The sequence below is a fragment of the Hypomesus transpacificus genome, chromosome 5 (genome assembly GCF_021917145.1).
Source record: "Hypomesus transpacificus isolate Combined female chromosome 5, fHypTra1, whole genome shotgun sequence".
NCBI lineage: Eukaryota > Metazoa > Chordata > Actinopteri > Osmeriformes > Osmeridae > Hypomesus > Hypomesus transpacificus.
The window spans coordinates 6,242,546-6,263,337 of record NC_061064.1 but is presented as its reverse complement, the minus strand read 5'-3'; the positions used below and the strand labels follow the sequence as shown (position 1 = coordinate 6,263,337).

The 20,792-nt window shown below is 48.6% G+C and overlaps 2 protein-coding genes across 2 annotated transcripts; one reads left to right on the top strand and one right to left on the bottom strand.

Annotated features, from left to right (window-relative positions):
- The first annotated feature begins 542 nt into the window (after positions 1-542).
- si:ch211-283g2.1 (sodium- and chloride-dependent GABA transporter ine) lies at positions 543-4,843 on the top strand. Its single transcript, XM_047020535.1, has 13 exons — positions 543-699; positions 1,179-1,313; positions 1,398-1,605; positions 2,069-2,201; positions 2,300-2,434; positions 2,691-2,794; positions 2,896-3,020; positions 3,117-3,229; positions 3,368-3,508; positions 3,593-3,692; positions 3,786-3,886; positions 3,978-4,145; positions 4,309-4,843. The coding sequence occupies exons 1-13, from the start codon at positions 573-575 to the stop codon at positions 4,459-4,461; spliced, it is 1,743 nt and encodes a 580-aa protein (XP_046876491.1). The 5' UTR covers positions 543-572; the 3' UTR covers positions 4,462-4,843.
- A 1,268-nt stretch (positions 4,844-6,111) lies between these two features.
- On the bottom strand, positions 6,112-20,517 carry dhrs11a (dehydrogenase/reductase 11a). Its single transcript, XM_047020760.1, has 7 exons — positions 20,145-20,517; positions 9,002-9,211; positions 8,129-8,223; positions 7,725-7,854; positions 7,474-7,566; positions 7,271-7,336; positions 6,112-7,093 (listed from the first exon to the last, which is right to left on the bottom strand). The coding sequence occupies exons 1-7, from the start codon at positions 20,274-20,276 to the stop codon at positions 7,052-7,054; spliced, it is 768 nt and encodes a 255-aa protein (XP_046876716.1). The 5' UTR covers positions 20,277-20,517; the 3' UTR covers positions 6,112-7,051.
- Positions 20,518-20,792: the final 275 nt, after the last annotated feature.

The window sequence follows — 20,792 nt, the reverse complement described above, 5'->3', positions numbered from 1 at the left end:
AATTTACTCACATGGAAGCATGGCCTGTCAATACTGTTTGTGTCCTGCGTTAAACGCGATGCACTACTGCCACCCTGAGGTAATGGTGTGCAGATGGCATGTTTTAGAACCAGAGCGTGCAGGCTACTACTTACTGCCTCAAAGCAAATAATACGTTTTTTCATTATTCAATTCAACTATTAAAATCATGTTGATGTTGACAAAGCATGTCTTTTATATTAGATATATTTTATATAAGATGAGCATCATATCGTGGATTTGGATTTCAATGTGCCTTCCAGTAGGCTTATATGGGATCACCTAAAGATACACTTTGTTGCAATATTGTGTGATTTTAGAGAGTAATATAGATCTTCAAATACCAAACAGAAGGACAACCTATCCAACAAACTAGTTGTTGCCTAAGTGTTAACTTCTGAACTCCTGCATAATCATCTCCTTGGTGCTTAGGTAATCATTAATGATCATAAACAGTGATTATATGACCACGTTTCATTTATACATTCGAACCAACCTTCCCTGAGAAGCGTGGCCTCAGACACGCAGACGAGGAAACCCAGGGAGTATTGAAAATGGACCAGGACCCAAGCAGGCCGACATGGAGCAGGCAGATCGAGTTCACCCTGGCTGGGATAGGCTGTGCTGTAGGCCTGGGCAACGTCTGGAGGTTCCCTTACCTGTGTTACAGAAGTGGAGGAGGTGAGACAAGTTCTTAAAGAGACTGGAGGGCTCTGTAACAAGTCTATATACCATGCATTCATTATCATTTGCAAAATATGCCAACAAAACATGTTAAAGGGAATTGTTCAGGAGAACAAGTGTTCAGTAAATGGGTACACTATCTTGTGCTGGTTCGTGTTTTTATGTCTAAATATTTTGTGTGCCGTTTTGGAAGAACAAGTTCAATTGCCAGTTTACAGTCCCCTCACACACCTGTTGATTATAAAACCTGAGTGAGCTCCACATGTGAGTGGTGGTAGCTGAGTGGGTTGGAAACTTCCTTATAGCTTAGTTATCTTTTACGTGAGGTGACTGGGGACTTTATCTATTGGATAACTCACACAGTTGCTCTGTGAAACGATACGGCGTTGGCACACGGACAAATAGTTGAATCTCAATTTGTGTAACCTTTCCTGTAGATGGTCATTAGTGACCTTGTTTGTGATCTTTGCTGTAAGGTGCGTTCCTGGTCCCCTACCTGCTGATGCTGGTACTTCTAGGGATTCCTCTGCTCTACATTGAGTTGACTGTGGGACAGTACATGAGGAGAGGACCTGTTCAAGCCATGGCTAAAGTCTGCCCGCTGTTCAAAGGTACATGGCTGGTAGTCACAAGGAATTCACATCACCTCTGTACTGTAAAGAGAAGTTATAGTACATGGTGTTGTTTACCTTCAGGAGTGGGCCTGGCGACGGTTGCCATCTCCTTCATCATGTGTACATACTACAACATCATCATCACCTGGGCCCTGTACTACCTCTTCAGTTCCTTCCAGAGCCCACTACCCTGGCAGAACTGCAACAACACCTGGAACTTGGCCAACTGTACTGACCAAATGTCCAACTCCAGCTCACAATCTTCCACTGCCAGCCAGCAGTTTTTCAAGTAGGTCTCACTGAGGTCAGCCTGGATATCACCACTGTCCAACATTATGGACAAATATAAAATTACTTCAGACACAGAATGGGAACCTGGCTAGTTGTGGTAGGAAGAATAAAGATGCTTCAATCAAGAGGACATAGAGGGCAGAGACTGGATTTCCTGGAATGCAGGATCAACTCTACTGTTAATTATTTGCAGGAAGACATGACACTGCATACTTACGTGATTCATTATAATGAATTCAAATTCTGGGAATGGTTGGTAGGATTGTTTATGTGAGGTTATCTAAATGCTGTTCTGTGTTTTTTCTTCTTCTTTCAAATCAATCATGACATCACATCTGCCTCATGCCATTCTTTTGACAACAACAATTATTGTAAAATCACTCAAGGTCCAATGGTGACCCTTCTTTTCAGGTTCAAGGTCCATAACATGATCATTAATGTGACCCTGTGCTTTGCTGTAGCTACAGGATGCTGCAGCGGACCGGGGGAGTGGAGGAGACGGGGACAATGAGATGGGAACTGTTCCTTCTTCTTCTGCTGTCCTGGATCCTCATCTACCTCTGCATCTTCAAGGGGGTCAAGTCAACTGGCAAAGTGAGGAGAGGAAGAGAATGGCTATAAGAGCCTCATACTCATTTGTGTAGTATATACATATCTATAGCATGTCTGTGTGCGTGTGTGTGTGTGTCCAGGTGGTGTACTTCACAGCCCTTTTTCCGTACGTCATCCTGTTGGCTCTGTTAATAAACAACGTCCAGCTTCCTGGAGCAATGGATGGCATCCTCTTCTTCATCGTGCCTGAGTGGGAGAAGCTGCTGTCTGTGGAGGTAAAACAGGAAGTCATAGGCCCCAAAAGAATGGACAGAAAAGTGGATGGAGGGAGAGGCCAAAATTGTGTAAGACACAGTCTGTCAAGTGTAGAGTACGTGGGTGAAGGGGCAAGAGTGATGAAGCGGTTAAGGACGTAGACATATTATTGTGTCATAAGGAGTTAGATCAAGTAACTGTTGAGCTGTAAGAGGTATGGTAAACGGTGATATCCCATAGACATTGGTAGTATGGAAAGCTGTTGTTGTGTTTCAGGTGTGGGTGAACGCCGCAGCTCAGATCTTCAACTCCATAGGAATAGGCTTCGGCTCTCTCATGGCCATGTCTAGCTACAACTCCTTCAACAACAATATCTTAAAGTAAGCCGCCACAATAACTCCTGCAATGATCCTTCTTGCTGTGATTTTGATGTGTGAAGAAGCTACTTCGACGTTAGTAACACTGTGCTCTCTCACCACAGAGATACCCTAGCTATAGCCATTACCAACTCGCTGACCAGCATACTTGCAGGCTTTGTTATTTTCTCAGCCTTTGGCTACATGTCTTTTCTACAGAACGTACCCGTCAGCGAATTGGCCGTGGATGGTGAGTTAGTCATAGATTGTAATTTTCAGACGACTCTGAAGACCTTTGACTTAACAGTGCTTTTTTTTTTTACCTTGTCCATGTTCGGGCTTCTAGGACCAGGGCTGGTGTTTGTGGTTTACCCACAAGCCTTTCTGACAATGCCAGTGGCTCCGCTCTGGGCTAGCCTGTTTTTCTTCATGCTGTTGTGCCTTGGGTTGGACAGCCAGGTGTGGAACTCACTCAAACTTAATGACCTTTCGCATTCAGATTTGTAAAAGACGTAACCTGTCCTGCAGAACAAGTCACAGGTACAAAACATCCTCATCAAGTCTTAATTCAGAAGGGATATTGTCGTTATTTGCCAGTTTGCCATGGTGGAGGTCATGGTGACCAGTCTGATGGATGGTTTTGGCCAGTCCCTAATGAAATACCTCAGACAGAAGGAGCTGCTGGTTCTGGTGGTCTGCTTCACAGCTTTCCTCCTGGGGATCCCTCATGTCATGCAGGTACACATAACCAACCACTGTGTACGGCATCCTATCATGACCATAGTTTCATCCATCGACATGCTGAAGGGTCTGTCTGTGCAGGTGGGAATCTATGTCTTCCAGCTGATGGACCACTACACAGCCATAGTGTCCATCATGTTCCTCGCCTTTTTCGAGGTTGTGGCTACCTGCTGGATATATGGTAAGAGCTGCCATGTGTGTCCATGGAAATGTATGACCCAAAGGAATTTGAAGGTGGAGGAGTCGTGTTTCTTTTTATTGTGTATTCTTGAAGGGTTGAAGAGACTTTCCGACAATTTAGAGGAGATGACTGGAAATAAACCCAACGTCTTCTTCAAAGTGTGCTGGACAGTGGTTTCTCCTCTTCTGGTTACTGTGAGTCATCCTATCAACATTTGACTAGCAACTAGCAAAAGGTGACATTGGCTGGATAAAAACCCCCGTGAATCCTTTTGGTTTTCAACAGGTGATCCTGATTTTCTCCATCATCCAGTTTAAACCTGCCCGCTATGAGGGCTATGTGTACCCACCATGGGCTCAGGGGATTGGCTGGGTCATCGCCATGGCCTCTATCATCTGGATTCCTCTTGGAGCTATTCACACTCTGTGGGTCCTCCCGGGCTCCTTCACGCAGGTAAAGTAGTCCACGTCCTCCATGTCTGTCACTCTTTCAATATCTCATCTCTTCATTGACATAAACTCACGGATCGAACATTGAAACATGAACATGAGATAAATGACTCATTGACCGAGAGAACGCCAACTGTCTGACGAAGGCTTGTCTTTCCCCACCCCAGAGATTGAAAAGTTCAATAACGCCCTTCGCGCTCCACGAGAAGTCGGACGTGCCTCACTACCTGGAGGGTGGAGGGGAGACGTACTCAAACGGAGCCATCATGAGTTCCATTATCCCTCTCGCTGAGAAGCCTTCCATCCAGACTAATCTCTGACAGCCCCTCAGCTGGCAGCTTACAGGCGTCTGTGCCTGGGACCGTGACACACTTGACATTCACTGCCATGGCAACAGATTATGGTCTAGGTGTCCTCATGAGCACTGTGAAAATGGCCTTCCAGTTAAATTCTCTTCTTATAATGTATTCATTTTGCAGATGCTTTTATCCAAAGTGACTCACAGTGGGGGGATTTGAACCTTTGACCTCTTAATCTGCAGCCTTTCACTCTAACCCCTGAGTTGTATATATCCCCATCACCACTGTTCCTGGCCAATCGATGGCTCCACTGCTAAGTCTGCTGCCAGTTCACTGATTCTGATGGATTATAGTCCATGTTGGACTTGGAGTTCTTTACAATTATATCGAAAACAAATTATTAGAATAAAATACTTCTAATATTAGATCTGTGTCTATTGTCTATTATTTCATTGTGTGTCGGGGGGGGGGGGGGGACTGAGGAGCAGTAGGTACACAGAGAAATATGGTCATGTTGAACTGTCAGGGATTTTGGTGTGTTTATTTCACATCAGAAAATAGCATACATTACTTTTCGAATAGGAAGATTCAACTGCAGTCAATAACTGGGAGCAGACAGACTTATCGATTTTGTTCTTTCTGGTGATTCATCTCATGTCTATAGAGCACCACCTCGTGGATAACACTGCTATTGATTTAGAAGTTTTGGCATGTTTCTACAGTATGTAACGCGTTGGCTGTGAACCTACGTATATTTGTGATCTCATTGTGCCATACTGTCCTGCTAGGGCACTCAGATCTTCAAATCTGCTTTTAAATGTGTCACGATGTTGCTACAAATTAAAGGGTGATCAGGCTTTTTCTGTGGCTGGGCCAAAGCTTTGGAATGCTCTCCCTTCTCATGTGAGGTCTGCTCCTTTGCTGGATATTTTTAAATCTACTCTAAAAACAAATTTGTATTCTTTCACTTATGGAAACTTTTGTTGTTTTATACATAGTTTTGCTATGCACAATGTACAGCACTTTGGATCAATTTGTATCGTGTAAAATGTGCTTTATAATTAAAGGTTGATTGATTGGTATTTATTATTTTAATACAAACGACAGTACTGAAAACCCCAGTTTGAAAGGTTTAACAAAGCAAAAACAAACCAAATTCGAGAGAGTTATGAATACACCATACTTTGTGTGCTGTAAACGTTACATGTTATTCATGTTTTACTTTGTATTGTCCTGCGAGTGTATACAGTAGCTGGTTTTCATATGATCCAACTATAACATGGCATGTGTGTATCGTGAAGCAAATTCTGTAACTTGGGCTGTTGGCGAGATCAAAGTCTGTTTTGACCGATACACAACAATCTACACTGCGGCACTTGACACCCTGCTTATCTTATACTGTAATCTGACCAACAACTTTCTGTAAATCCCACATGAAGATTACACAATTATTGTCAATCAAATAGGTCAGCATTTTAACAAGGTTTTTCTTTTTGACTGGGAAGGATGACATGCTAAATCTCATGGTGTCGCAACGTGGGAACGAAGATTAAAGAAACCCGAGTTGCTCAAAGTCCAATGGGTGTGTTTCGCTGTGTCACCACAGAAGGTGAACAACACCTGTCAAGTGTACCACTCAACACCCAGAACATCAGAGGAGGTCACTAAGAATGACAAGAGGCAATTCTTATTCATTTATTGAGAAATATCTACTTTATCATGTAAGTACACACTTGGGGAGAGTATACAAGCGCACTCAAGAGTTAGTCACCTCTACACAGGATGCAAGTGTTGCCTTCATACCTCTTTCTAAAGTACAAAGCCGTTTAAAATCACACAGGATATTTTTATGGAGTGGGGGAAATACATTTGCTTGACAGGGAAGGGATAACAGAATCGTGCTTGTGGCTGTCCCCTCATACTGACTGAATTGGTGGTTGATGTGGGTTTGGAAAAAACCTTTCGTAAACCTGATCCATGCCAACTCAGTGTTAAAACAGAAGTACAGATGGTAGAATGGACTGAGCATTATCTATTAGTCAGGGTACAGTGTATTAAACCACATCCCACCGATGTAATCATTGTTAAAATACGTATATGTATATATATATATATTTAAAAAAAAAGAATACCATAAGTATCATTGTTACATTTATGAACAGCAGTGTTCTCTCATTACAAACAGATATGTGATATGACCTACCAAAGAAAAGAAAGACAAGAAAATGATGGCATCCTCTTCCCTCCGAGGTGACGGTCGTGCAGACGACCGCAAGGTACAGGAGCAACCTCCCCCCCCTCTCCTGGTTTGCAGTCGCATTGTTTCAACAAGGCTGAGCAAGTACAGCAAAGATCACGTTGCAGCACTCAGTAGTAATTGAGTAGTGGTTAAGAAGTGCCCTCCCTCCTCGTTTCCTCACACCTGAGAACCCCCCCCCCCCACCCCCCCCACACACACGCACAGATCTGTACACAGATCCCCCCTCATCCACATTCCTCCACAGCCAGTCCAACTATAGTTGTTGTTGTTCTTGTTGCCCGGCAGGGGTCGCTAGGGAGACACCGTTTCCGCTGCTTCTGCGTGCACCGCCGACTGCTTCTCACTCCGTTGCTAAGACACCTGTTCCACCGGCCTCATCTGCACATCGCCAATCTGCAACGCACACAAGGGGGGGGTTTAACAAACAGAGGTTCCGCGCATGGTCCTAAAACTCATCAGGTTTTCGGTTCCAATCCTATTGAGCGGGTGCCATTGTACCAACAAGCTTGGCTCTCGAGTGTTGACTCGGAGAGGCTAATGTTGACAGAGGGGACTGGGAGCATGACTCGCCTGCACATGAGGAGATGCGCTGAGGACGTATGTGACCGCGCTGGCTATGTCTTCCGCTTTTAAACACTGTGGAGAGAGAGAGGGGGGGGGGGGGGGGGGGGGCGGAGAAGGAACCCATCACCGATTGTCAACTCGTAGCTCATTCGCGTTTAGGGGAGGACAAAAATCCACTCGTGCTGGGGGGGCCCCTGCGTCAGACGTACTTTTATACTCTCGTACACCGCTGCAGCCTTCTCCGGGTCACTGTTGTGGTGCCGGAATGCAAACTCGGTCTCCACTATCCCGGGCGATATACTCTGCCAAAAAGGAGTTCCAACGGAAACGAGTTAGTTATCTTTGTTTACACACACACACACACACACACACACACACACACACACACACACACATACACCATACCCCCCACGCAATACGCCCACACGGCACACATGCACACACGAGAGCTGGCACTGACAGTGGCTCTGATGTGGGTCTTGGCTTGTCGTAGCTCTTGCCGTAGTCCCTCGGTTAGAGCCGTCACCGCATACTTGGTGGCACAGTAGAAGTGCTCGTCTGCACTGGGTACCATTCTGTGTCCGCCCATACTAAGGTAGACAGTGAGAGAGAGGAGCAGAGAGAGAGAGGAGCAGAGAGAGAGAGAGAGGAGCAGAGAGAGAGAGAGAGAGAGAGAGAGGAACAGAGAGAGAGATAGAGGAGCAGACAGAGAGAGGAGCAGAGAGAGAGAGAGAGAGAGAGAGATTAAGACATTGCATGGGAGATGAAGATAAACCCAAACTGCGATACGTCTGCGGTATCGCTGGTATTCGAAACCTGCCTTCCGCTCCACACCGAGGATTGCGGCGTTTCTGATCTCGATACCTATTAATGTTGATGATGTGCCCGTCGTCGACGTTCCTCTCCTTCATGGACTGATAGGCCTCCCGCGTGCAGATGGACAGGGCTAGGACGTTCACCTGGAGGGACAACAAGCACAGATCAACACCACCCGCCTTGGAGGACGCGTAAACGACCAACGGAAGAGTTCGATGTTGGCCTCGCCACAACATAACATTCAGTGTCTGTTCACAACGAACGGGGCACAACTCTTTTGCTTATCATTACTGTCGAGTGTGATTGACAAACGCTAAAACCTAACTGGAGCAGTGTCAACAGTGGAGTCTGACAATCTCCTCTATCTTCTCACCTCTCCCACAGTGACTTTCAAAGGCGGCAGGTTAAAGCCTAACAGCGGCTAGGTAGAGGGGGGGGGGGACTGAACAAGGTCAGTGTCCAGATTACTCAGGCTAAAAATACACCCGCGAACACATTCATTTTGGCCTCCATGGCAACAGATGGATAGGCGTTAGACATGTTCCAGCTCGCGAGGGATGGAGTTTCTGAGCGAGGGAAGGGGGGGGGGGGGGGGGGGGGGGGGGGGGGCTTGAATGGGTCAAAAGCTCAATGAATCAAACTGTTAAAAAGGGACATTAAACAATGGAAGGGGCCAAATCCAGGATGCCTAGAGTGAGCCTCTGTGCACCGTACCAAGCCTCGTCTCGCGGCCAATGAAACAGCTCCACTGTGTGTGTGTGTGTGTGTGAGAGAGAGAATGGTAGCCACTAAAAAGGACAACATTGACATGACTGTGTGTGTGTGTCTGTGTGAGAGAGAAAGACAGAGTGTGCACGGTACCCGCCCCCCAAAACAACGTCGACATTGTGTGCGAATGCGCGCGCGCGAGAGCGAGCTCACATCAATCATGTTCCTCCAGCCGTCGGTCTTGCCGCTGAGCAGGGGCTCGTCGTGAGCCAGGCCCGCGTTGTTGATGCACACGTCCACGCCCTGGTGCAGCGTCTTGATGGCCGAGAACATGGACAGGATCTCCTCCTCGTTGGACAGGTCGCACTTGTAGGGGATGAGCGTGCCGCTGTAGCCCGCACTCTGGCACTCGGCTGCCAGCTTCTGCACACACGGAAGGAAGACAGGGAAACACACGTGTTTGTCTGAGGAACACAAAATAACACACCTGTTTGTCTGTGGAACACAAACAAATTACACGTGTTTGTCTGAGGAACACACAACAAAAAACACACTTGTTTGTCTGAGGAACACAAAATAACACACTTGTTTGTCTGAGGAACACACAACAAAAAACACACGTGTTTGTCTGGAGGTGTGCTTGAGGAAGGGTCCTGTCGTAAACTGAGGTGGGTGTTCCAAGTGCCAGCCGGAATTCTCGAGTCCTCCTCAGTTCAGGGAAACGTTTAACGCACGTCTTTTTAAGACGTCCCAACTGGCAACTTCGCAACAACTCGCAACTTAAACGTTTTCCAAGAACGACTGCATCCGTTTTGTTTCAAGGAAAAGGTTCACACCTGGCTAGTAAGAAAACCAAGACAGGCAAAGCCTTTTCATTTGGCATGGAGGGTAGATGAGTCTGCCTTCAATGGAAGTGTGTCACAGAACAGTCCAGCATCAGGGTGATTTGACAAGTTAGAAAAAAAACTGCCCCTTCCCATTCACCGATAGACCTAGCTGAAAAAAAATGTGGCTGCAAATCAATAATGGAAACGCGCCACAACAGAATGGACGGCTAGTGCAGACCTGCCCATTCTTGGCACTCTATTTGCAACCGTTTCTAATGTTGTTTAAATCATTAAAACACATTACAGTTTCTATTTTTACATTCGCCGCAGACACAAGCAAAGCGAGCGCTGTTCCAACAGTTAAGTACAGCACGAGGCCAGAACAAGCCTTGCTGGTGTCAGGCAACCTTCCTGGCCCCAACAACCCTCAATCACAATCCATCATGCCTGACGTGAACTATCAAAGTCTAGGAAATAACACCGATGACCTCAATCACGCCTTGATTAGCGGTGTGTGACCTTTGACCCCTCGCTCCTCCACTGAGGCCCGGAGGGTTCCATCCTGCAGCAGGCTGAACCACAACCAGGTCAGCCGGGTTTTTACGGGACCGGGCCTCTGATGTGACTCGACACAGATCCCCCTAGCGGGCACAGCTGCGCCCGTCACATGATCAGTCTGGGGACTGCAGTCAGACACACGGGGGGGGGGGATGGTGGTACTGGCAGGAAGTGATGCCAAGGACTGCGTGGCTCTCTCTCTCTCTCTCTCTCTCTGCCTCACCTACGCCGGGCCAGGGAATTTGGGACGAGGATGATTAGTGCTGCTGAGGACAGAGCCGCTGAGTCGGCCTGGTGTCTTGGCGCATGAACAAACATGGACACACACAGACACACTCATAAGTCACACACATAGGTTAAGACTTATCTAATGGCTCACTACCATGTACTACAAATGTGCCTACTGTTGCAGAACCGGAGAGGTTTGAACTGAATTTACCCAACACCGTTTAATCAGGATTATCTACAGAGAAGAACATTACGTGAAGTGAAGATTCGGGATTAAAGGGCTCTGTGAATTGTAACCTTGTTTAGGCACTGACTCGTTGTTTTATCAGGTCAAAAAAAAAAATGTCCGTTAATATAGAATGTTCATTTCCAGTGCAATGGTTCAAGTGCAAGAGGAGTGCAAGTCTCAAGGAGGGTCGCTAGTCCAGCATCCAAGACCCCCCCCCCCCCTCCCTCCCTCCCTCCCCCCCTCCCTCCCTCATCATCCATCCATGCCAAGCCCTCAGGGGATCAGGGTGGGAGCAGACACCGGGCGGGTAGGGGCGCCATGGGTCAGCATTGCCAAACAGAGCAAGAGAAAGCCCCGCCTCGGCCAGAGAAAAGGCCCGGCGTGAATGGGAGGCTGGGCCCGGAGTCCCTTTGTGAGAGCAAGGGAATGAACTAAGAGTGGACTATTGCTCCGTGACTAGAGCCACAACGGAGACTGGCTGAGACTGGCTGAGACCAGGAGCCAGGAACAGGGAGTCTTGCTGTGTGTGTGGGGGGGGGCTGGCAGAGGCTCATACGCTGGTGAGGTCATACGCTGGCCAATACTGCAATCCTGGCACGGGGGGAATGCTGTGGCACGGACACAATGCACCTAAAGCTGCTCCACACAAGCATCCACAACAAAACACGGGGCTTTACCTAGCCCTTCAACAAACATGACACTACGGCGTAGCCTCACGTCGGAACTAGGTTAACCTATCGGTCCCACTTTAGAATTGGCCTACTGCTTCTTTGTGAAGGTCATAGCATAAAAATGAAGCCCATGCAATCCAGTAAAAAAAAATACAAATAAAAACGATGCTACAACCAAACGGCAACATCCGGAAAATGGCTACTGTAAATGTCATCATGGATCCATTGCGGTCTCCCACGCACGAAAACTGACATTGAGGGCTGACCTCCCGAGTGAGCAGTGTGGGTCCTCTCTGAAACCGTACCCCGGGGTCACCGGGGCCTCGGCCGTGTCATCACTCAGAAAACACATGATGTCTATTCCCTCTTGAGCAGCTATGAGCCAAGAAACCAGCTCTAAGCCCATCTCTCAGGCGGGGGCACACAAATAGGTCTGCATCTCGAGGCCACAGGCTTCGTTCTCAGAGTTTACATAAGTACGGCCTGACATGTGAGGACAGGGAGAGCGAGAAACACAGAGAGAGAGAGAGACACAGAGAGAGAGAGACAGAGAGAGAGAGACAGACACAGAGAGAGAGAGAGAGAAGCAGAGGAACGCTGTTCTGCAGGTGGAATCAACCTCAGTGGGACTCAGTGATGCAGAAACAGGCTAACAGGCTGCCTAGCTACGAGCACCAGTTAGTGATCCACAGTATAGCAACAACAACAAAAAAAGCCATTGGCTTATAGATCAGTGTGTTGTGTGCAAAGCGACATGCGACGTGCACGCACACGCAAGGGCGGAAAACATGCGGGCAGGCACGCACACACATGGTCTATATAACCCCTGCAGCGGGCTCTTATGTAAGGTCAGCTATATAGGAGGCATTACTGCCCACCTCTGTTCACCGGCGCCACATTCACGATATTCATCCAGGCATTCAAACAGGACTCAGTGAACCGTTGCCCTGGTTCTTACTGGGGTGTTAAAATGGAGATTTGCTATTCCTATTTGGAATAGGTTAAGTCCTATGGCCGTGTTAAGACGTCTGGGACTCTGGGACGTTAGTGAGCAGGGAGCCAATGGATGCCGCTATGAGCGAGGGAGTGTTCCGGAATGGTCTCAGGTTAACTAGAAGGAGCTCGGAGATACCACAGGCGTTATTTATCGAGGGGCTCGTGTGCCTCACAGCTCATTTTCGGAGAGAAGCCGTCGTGCTAGCGCGTCGATAAGGAGTTCAGACTGAACGGTCTTGCCATGAGCGCAATATATTTCAGTTGTCAGCCCACTCCTTCCTGTCCCATCTTCTCCGGAGCACCTGTACCGCACAATGCAATCGGGCCTGTCACGCTGGATTTGTCATCCTAAATGACTGAGGCCCGCGGTGTCGCTGACTGAGGCCCGCAGTGTCGGTGACTGAGGCCCGCGGTGTCGGTGACTGAGGCCCGCGGTGTCGCTGACTGAGGCCCGTGGTGTCGCTGACTGAGGCCCGCAGTGTCGCTGACTGAGGCCCGCGGTGTCGGTGACTGAGGCCCGCGGTGTTGCTGACTGAGGCCCGTGGTGTCGCTGACTGAGGCCCGCAGTGTCGCTGACTGAGGCCCGTGGTGTCGCTGACTGAGGCCCGCAGTGTCGCTGACTGAGGCCCGTGGTGTCGCTGACTGAGGCCCGCGGTGTCGCTGACTGAGGCCCGCGGTGTCGCGCTCAAAAAGAGGGAGGGTGAAAGGGGGGAGGGGGAGGGACTACGGGGAAGGAAGGATTCAAGGACATGAGGAAACCGCAGATTTGAAAAGAAAAAGACAAAAGATAAGTAGTAAGGGGCTCGCAACACGTGTGTGAGTGCGTGTGTGTGTTTGAATGAGAGAGGTGCGGTTCAAAGCGGAGGGAGTCCAACTGGAACAAGGTCCACCCTCTCTCCACCACAGCGTAACAGTCTTGATATGTTTCGGGTTTAGGAAATGTAGCCGAGATTTTTTTCTCCAGAATACACATTTCATCTAGGCCAGCTTTCTGCTCATGTAATCTTCCACTCGCGTGAACACGGAAAAAAAGATTACAAAAAAGGGACAACTCGGGGTCAAATAGACAGTGAACATCGCTATCAGATCGTGTATGGGCAAGGCCGATTGGAGGCTGTATAAAAGGATGTACAACGAAGGAGGAAGCTCTGCCCAGGAAACGAGAACTACGGGAACACACTTTCCATCGAGAACGGTCCAAAGGTCAAGTTGCGAACGGGTCTTGATTGCACTATATACCTACCCACCTATGAGATAGTGCTGCACGGAGGAACCAGCAACTGCCCGTTAGAAAGACCCCCCTGTGAAACCAACGCCCGCTTTGACACCCGCAGCTTTCTGACGACGCACACGCGTTCGACGTCTAGAGTCGACCAAAGCCTGGACGCCGACCGAGAGGCAACGTCCATTGAGAGACTTTGGACATCAAGCGCGGCGGTGACTGTCAAACGTCCCGTCTGATGACAAGTGAAAGCCCACCGATGTTTGGCACGAAAGTCTGGCAGCGACCACGACCCAGTCGTGACCCCGGTCGAGGACGGTGCGGCGGGAGCCAGGTGTCGCGCGACACCGGGTCATCCGGCGTGGCGGGATATCTGTTGAGCTACGGAGACAAAGCAGGAACGTGGGCAGGAAGAGAGCTTGACCTGTGATTAAAAAAGAGGGCAGACAGTCTCAGCCAGGCTATTCCGATTATATGGCAGATCATATATTAGAGAAGAAGATTGGGGGGCAATTAAAGAGACATTGCCCCCAAATCCAAAAGTCTGCTCTGACGTCGTCCTCGGGCGCGGGAGTCCATCTCCTGGTGACGAAACGCGTTGAGGGTTGCGTTGGGCCTGGTCGGTGAGGGGAGGTGATGAGCTTCTCCACAGGACCAGTGCCCCCCCCCTGCCCTCCCCCACACACACACACACACTGTCTCCTCAGCCTCACGTGACAGGTTATATCAGCAGCTGACGCGGGCTTGAAGTGTGTCAAGCATGCATCCTACACCTCCCGCTGTCACGCCAGGCCTCTGGGGCTGCCGGGGACAAGCACTCTCACTGGGCCCGTCACCAGGAGCCTTGGGGGGGCAGGCAGGCAGGGGGGGAGGGGGGGGGCAGGGGGGAGGGGGGGGCAGGGGCTCGCTGGCCAGAGCGAGCGAGAGATACCCAGCTGCCGCGGCGCAGCAGCCGTGTCCGCCCCCGGTAAACAAACCGAATGCGACGTCGCGCGACACCGTCCTTCTCCCAGGAGTTCAGGCAGGTCGCGGAAAGGTCACGGCGAACCCTGGTGGCCCCGTGCGTGTTTAAACACGCTCCACCACCACCACCACCGGCGGCAGCGTGTGAGGTAACAGTGGGTTCGTGGATCCTGCACGCTCCACAGGAGTCCGAACGCGGCTCCATTCTCTGTGGGGCACAGCTGCCTACAGGCAGGAGTGCAGCATGCCACGTGTTTGGTGCTAACACGCAAGACAAGAGCAGAGAGCAGAGCGGGGCTGGTTAGGGGCCACATGCAGCCCTGCCCCTGTGAATGGCCTCCCCTTCACACACATCTGACTCAGAACTAATTCATCAAGCTGGGACTGATTGCAGGGAGCCTTTGAATAACATTTAGGTGGAGGAACACTTAGGTGGAGGAACATCTCATTGGAGAAAGTCGCTGAATTGCGGATTGTTAGTCGAGACTACGAGGAACACCGTGGTCTCACTTACAGACGGGAGACGACAGAATGTTCTCCGAAGCCTTTTCGACGCAACTGTCCTACTCAATACCCACAGCTGCCAACACTGGAGGTAGAAAGCCTCGAAGCATTCAGCATCCAATGCAATGCATTGATTTAGCCTCGGTTATACAGACCAATCCAATTAGAGGGCCTATATTTCTATTCCTCATCCATATCCCCCTCCTCTCCCTGAAACGGAGAACTCGGTGAACCGAGCCTGTCTTTGTGTTTGTGATCCAGCCTGGCCTAATTCAGTCTGTCCGACGCACAGCCATCTGAACCACAGGCATCCATGTGATTACAGCCTCCGCAGAACGAGGGTGCTTCTTCTAACCCCGTGTGTTCTTTCTCTCCCCTTTCCATATGAACTGCCTAAGAGGAGCGCTTTTCAGAAAGGCTAGATAAATAAACTGTCAGCCGAAGCCATGAGGAACAGGACACGGCCGTCGCACCCCGAAGGGGCGAGACATACAGCCGCACAGAGAGAGAGAGAGACAAAGCCAGCCAGGCAGTGACGGCCGAGACGGCTCCGCAGCGTGAACACAGACAAGCCCTCCTGCTGAGATGAGACAGGAAGTCTCTCCTTATCCTCCCTCCCCTCCCTCCCCCCGCCTCCCTCGCTGCATCTCCAGGTGACTAGCACGGCATGGACAGCCCAGAGTGGGGGGGAGAACAGGGGGGGGAGGGCTGTCAGGGGTCAGCCGGCAGTCGGGACCAATCGGGAGTGTCGTTGCCGTGCGAGACCTCTGTGATCCCGGGGGCGGGGGGACGAGAGCAGGCAGCCCGCCGCAGCCACGCCCACGCGGCTGTAATTATGGACGGTCAGCTGGACGTGGAGCTGGCTGGGGGGGGGGGGGGGGGAGGAGGAGAGGTGTCATAATGCACCACTGCAGCTTGTCTCTGTCATTGATCCAGCTATTGTCAGGGTTTCAGTAAAGGGGGCGTGGGATGTAAAAAAGAAAAAAACAACAACAAACAAAGCGGCTCAGCAACACAAGGATTTGTATTACCGAGCAAATAATGGTTAACTTGGCTGAGTGGTAACTCAATCGCAAACAGTGAAAGGCGTGAGAGAGATGCTTAGTAAGCGCCAAGGCGAGATTGTCTTTGACACAGCAACAGTTTCCATATGGGAAAGTGGTGACGGATGCAGTGATTTATCATCTTAGGGCCAAAATGGAAAATCAAGTCCGTGGAAAAGCGCCAGGGGGGTCAGACAAGAGTCGATGAATAAGTAATGAGCAGATGAGCCTGGGACAGAATTGACTCATCACATGGAATACCTGCAGTGCAGGTCGGTCACAAGCAGAGCCAGCACTTTTTTCATGGTTTCATTATCTTTACCCCCTGAGTGAATGCAAACACACTGACTGGAGAAAAGAGAGAGAGAAAGAGAGAGAATACGAAAGAGTGGAAGGAGAAAATACGCAAAGGGGAGCAAGACAGACTAAGAAAGGTGGAAGACAGAGAGTGGTCACCTGCCGGGGGGAAATGAAAAAAAAAAAACTTGCCGGGGGGAAATGACTCGCTGGGCGACAGCCGTGCGCTGGCCGGCGGCCCAGAACCCCTCAAAAAAGCAGGGGGGGGGGGGGGGGGGGGCACACGTCACTCCAGTGGCACCACAGTGACAGTTTCTCACAGACACAATGAACCGGTCGGGACCCGAATTCCCAATCCGCCGGGCGCACGTTTACCAGCGCATGCAGGCTGAGCCAAAGAGGAGGACTCTCTGTTTGGTGTCTGCCTGGTCATGATGGAGTACAGTTCCTACACCCCCCAGGGCGCACATTTAACCTCTTGAGCCTGTGAAGAATCCTAATATTCCCGTTGGCATGACGCATTGTAGGGCATCTGCATTGCTGTGTCTATTTCTAAACGCAGGCAAAGAAAACGACACTTTGTCCGTCTCCGACGATCCCGGTGCGTCTCTTTGTGTAAGGTGACATCACTTTTTCGGATAACTCCAGACCAAAATGGTAAATGGATTAACTTTTTCTGAGGCCGTTAATGGATTTTTGGGGGGGACGTAATGCAATTTTATAATCTCAAATGTAGGCCAGCCAATCCCTACCCAACTGGACGAGCAATGACTCAACAATCCTGTCGAACATGGCTCTCGATGGCTAAGTCGGGCATTAGCTCAGGACCACGGATGATCCGGACCATGCTCCGGCCCGAAAGCTCTGCTGACAGACTGACATGATCACAAAAGGGAATTGAAAGAAATACGGCCTGATTTATGGGGCTCTGTGGTGTTGTAAAAAGCTAAATAAAAGTTGGCCGCCGGGTCAAATGCATTCCTCCAGGGTGAATTATAGACAATGTTCCACAAGGAAAAGCTGGTAGATTGCTACCCATTAACACCTTCGGTCGGCTTTCGACTTATGATGTCTCCACAACCCATGGAGTCAATAAACACCATTCCCACCTTCTCTCATCTCAGCAAGTTTTTTCCCCGGGACACAAACATTTCTCACAACACTGGCAAACGTTACTGTAGTGGGCTGAAGCAGGCTGATAATGAACTACTGCTGTCATCTAACCTTAACTATTAACTGTAGCTAAGGGACTGCACTATGGCAGAAGAGGGCAGGGATCGGGGGGCATTGTTACGGGTCATTTTTTTCGAAAGGGAATGACGGTGCAAATAGTTTGATGGTCTATGTTAATTATTTTTTTGGGGGTGGGGAAAGGGTAGGAGGAGGGGAAACGAGGAGGAAACAAACTGGGACCCGTCTTTCCCTTGCCCACCCCGCCCCTCCCCTTTTTCGCACCAGATCCAAAGATGACACGGTGATCCTTGGGGCGGGACCTGCTTCATGCCATGCACCGCCGACATTTTCTGAGAACTGGCTGAGCCCAAAGTACAGCCACTCGTAGATAAAATGACAGACGCCCTCCTCCTTCTCCCAGGGGTGCCCCTCCTCCCGACAGGAACGCTGCTGAAAGCCGACCGTACGCCACCTCCATACGGTTACACAATGCAGCCCGACACACTCGGGGCTACGCCTGTGTACAAAACAATAAAAGCAGGTCGTGGCTTCGGCCAGCTGAGATAAAGGCATTGTACTACTTGATCTGACTCAGTCACTGAACTGTTTAGGATTGTGTTACACCCTCTGTGTTGCGGAAGGTTTTGTTTTAATCACTTGACTGAATTGCTCGCCTAATCACCAAGATAATTCTGATGTTACAGATGTTCTATGTAAGCCATTGAATCACAGTTAGGGCACCTGGAACAAGGTGACTATGCTTTACCTGTTCTCCCGGAAACAGAATCAAAATAAGCACAGGGGGATATATATGGTATGCTATGCTATGCTAAGCTAAGCGTGACAATAATATGGTCGTAGAACTGGTCCTATCTGTGGTAGCTATGTACAGTATGTTGCTTTGGATACAGATACAAATCTCAATGTGAAATGTTTAGGTACACTAGTTCCTGTAGGTTTTGACATAAGAGGCCAGTTTTTTTTCCTAAACATTTTACAAGTGTTTGTTGGAATCTGGCTAGCTTTCTGGTTGGGGTTTCTCGGAAGTTGCCATTCCATTCCAATTCATTCCCTCCCTCTCTCTCTCTCCCTCCCCTCGTTCCCTCCCTCCTTCTTTAATTCCTGCAGGCAGCCCAGGGCGACGATACAAGTCTCTCACTGCCGTCCCCTCCCCCCCCCCCCCCTCCTTTTTGAGGCACTTCTGTCAAGTTCCCTCTCCAGCTCATTCAAGCTCCTATTATACAGGAAATTGCTTGACATTACAGCATGACATACAATATGGTTTCATTCATGGAAGTGATCCTATTTCATGTCTTGTCTGTCATCACGGAGCACACTACTTTGGGGATATGTAAATGGTAGGCTACTACTGATCATCGTATTTTCCTGTGAAAGAGCACCGAGGGGAAGTTGAGAACAATTGCATGGTGATGGACACTCACGAACCCCCACGTTCGCTATTCCCGGTTTGGCCCTGCTACTGCAGTCCACAGTGAGCATGGCAAGGGGCTACAATGCCAGCCTTGTCCCCTCTGTTTTAGCCCAGACAACTCTCAAAGGCCTCTTACAACTGATGCAGTCTCAGAGAGGGGGCATTGAAAGCTAGGGTTTTCCTTCAACCACACAATCTAACATCTTTCCTCTTGGCTGGCCAAATGTTTGTCCAAAATAAGTTTGCGTGTGTATAAATCAAAGCTTGGTATAAAAAGCAGAGTTTATAAAAGTACATCCAAGTACACAGCCTACTTCTGAAATGTTTTCTGTGAACACATGACTCAAATGATAGGCATTCTTTTCTATGAGAAAATTCCCCTTATATTAAAAGTCCAAACTTACGACACAGAAAATAGTAATGATCTACTCAGCAGACAAACTATAAGTGGTAAGTTGAGGCAAGCTGAGCCCTCCTTTGCAGTAAACCTGGGACTAGTTTGACATATTGTAATTGCTGATTGATTCTGAAGGCTAAGTTGCTGTAAAGTCTTGCAAAAGTCAAGGACAGGGGCTAAAATCTAAAGGTTAACGATTGACAGGAGGCCATGTGATTAGCAAATGGGGGGAGGGCTAAATCAATTGCACAATCAAGATAAGACAATAATACAAATAGCCCGCCCACAGTTTTCAGATCTTATGTGTATATATTCAAGATGTACGTGACTATGTCATGTTGACAAATAAGCCTGTTTGTTTATTTGATAATGTAGCATTATGTGTAAAAGCCCAGTATACAAAAGCATGAATAGTCTATAACAGATTCCTGTAAATATATATTTTTACAAGGATTTCTTTTACAAATGTACTTGTCGTGTGTAATTGTTGGGAGAGCTCATGGTGTAATGTAATTGTTAAACTTTTATCCTTGTTTCGTCACTTTGAATCATAGGTCGGATATATAACTACACTATTAAGTAGCCTACTGGGATCTGCATTAAGAGCATCGATGTAATCACTGTTTTTATTAGCTAAGAAGCTAGCTGGTAATCTTGCAGCCTGGAGGTGGTGGCTAGCAAGACAGCTAGCTCTCCAACAATCCCAAATTGATCTGCGGTGTACTTCCATCAACCCTAAGAACAAGCTAATGTTGGTTACCAAATATGAGTGTACAGTGTAGTTTCGTCACTTAGCATAGTTTAATATGATCTTACCTCTATCTTGTCCACGTTCCTGGCACATCCGACAACCTTCATGCCTTGTTGGACAAGTGCCCGTGCAACAGCCGCTCCAATCCCGACCGAGGCTCCTGTCACGAGAGCTACCCTGCCTTTCCAGCGCTCCATCTCGGAGGATTATCAACGACAAACACTATACTTTTACAAACCTGTCGCAGTGAAAGCGACAGCAATCGGTTACCGGCGAAAGTATATCTGTCCAAACTAGTCACTATACTTAGTGTTATATGGGGCGTGCTGCAGCACCATTCAGCCCTCCCTAATCCTGCTTTCGCATCCAGCATCCAGGAAAAACCATCGTATACGGAAGCCCCAATCCCTGCGCTCGGGATTAAATATTAAATGGCAACCGTTTCGTTATGTGTTTGGTTGACATCACCTCCCACTTGATTTATACAGGTCTCGCGGTGATAAACCGTAATTTCTTCAGGGACTCTAAATCTTGAGTAGATTACTGTTCAGCAAAGACATCACATCTCTTCATTTAGTAATGTCTGGATGATTTATGAAGTGTTTATGGATATTTGGCAAAAATATAATGTATGTCTCATTAAAATAATGTTTGTTGAAAATATATTATAAAAGTATTATTACTGTATGATTAAGGTTTGAGAAGTAGAAAAC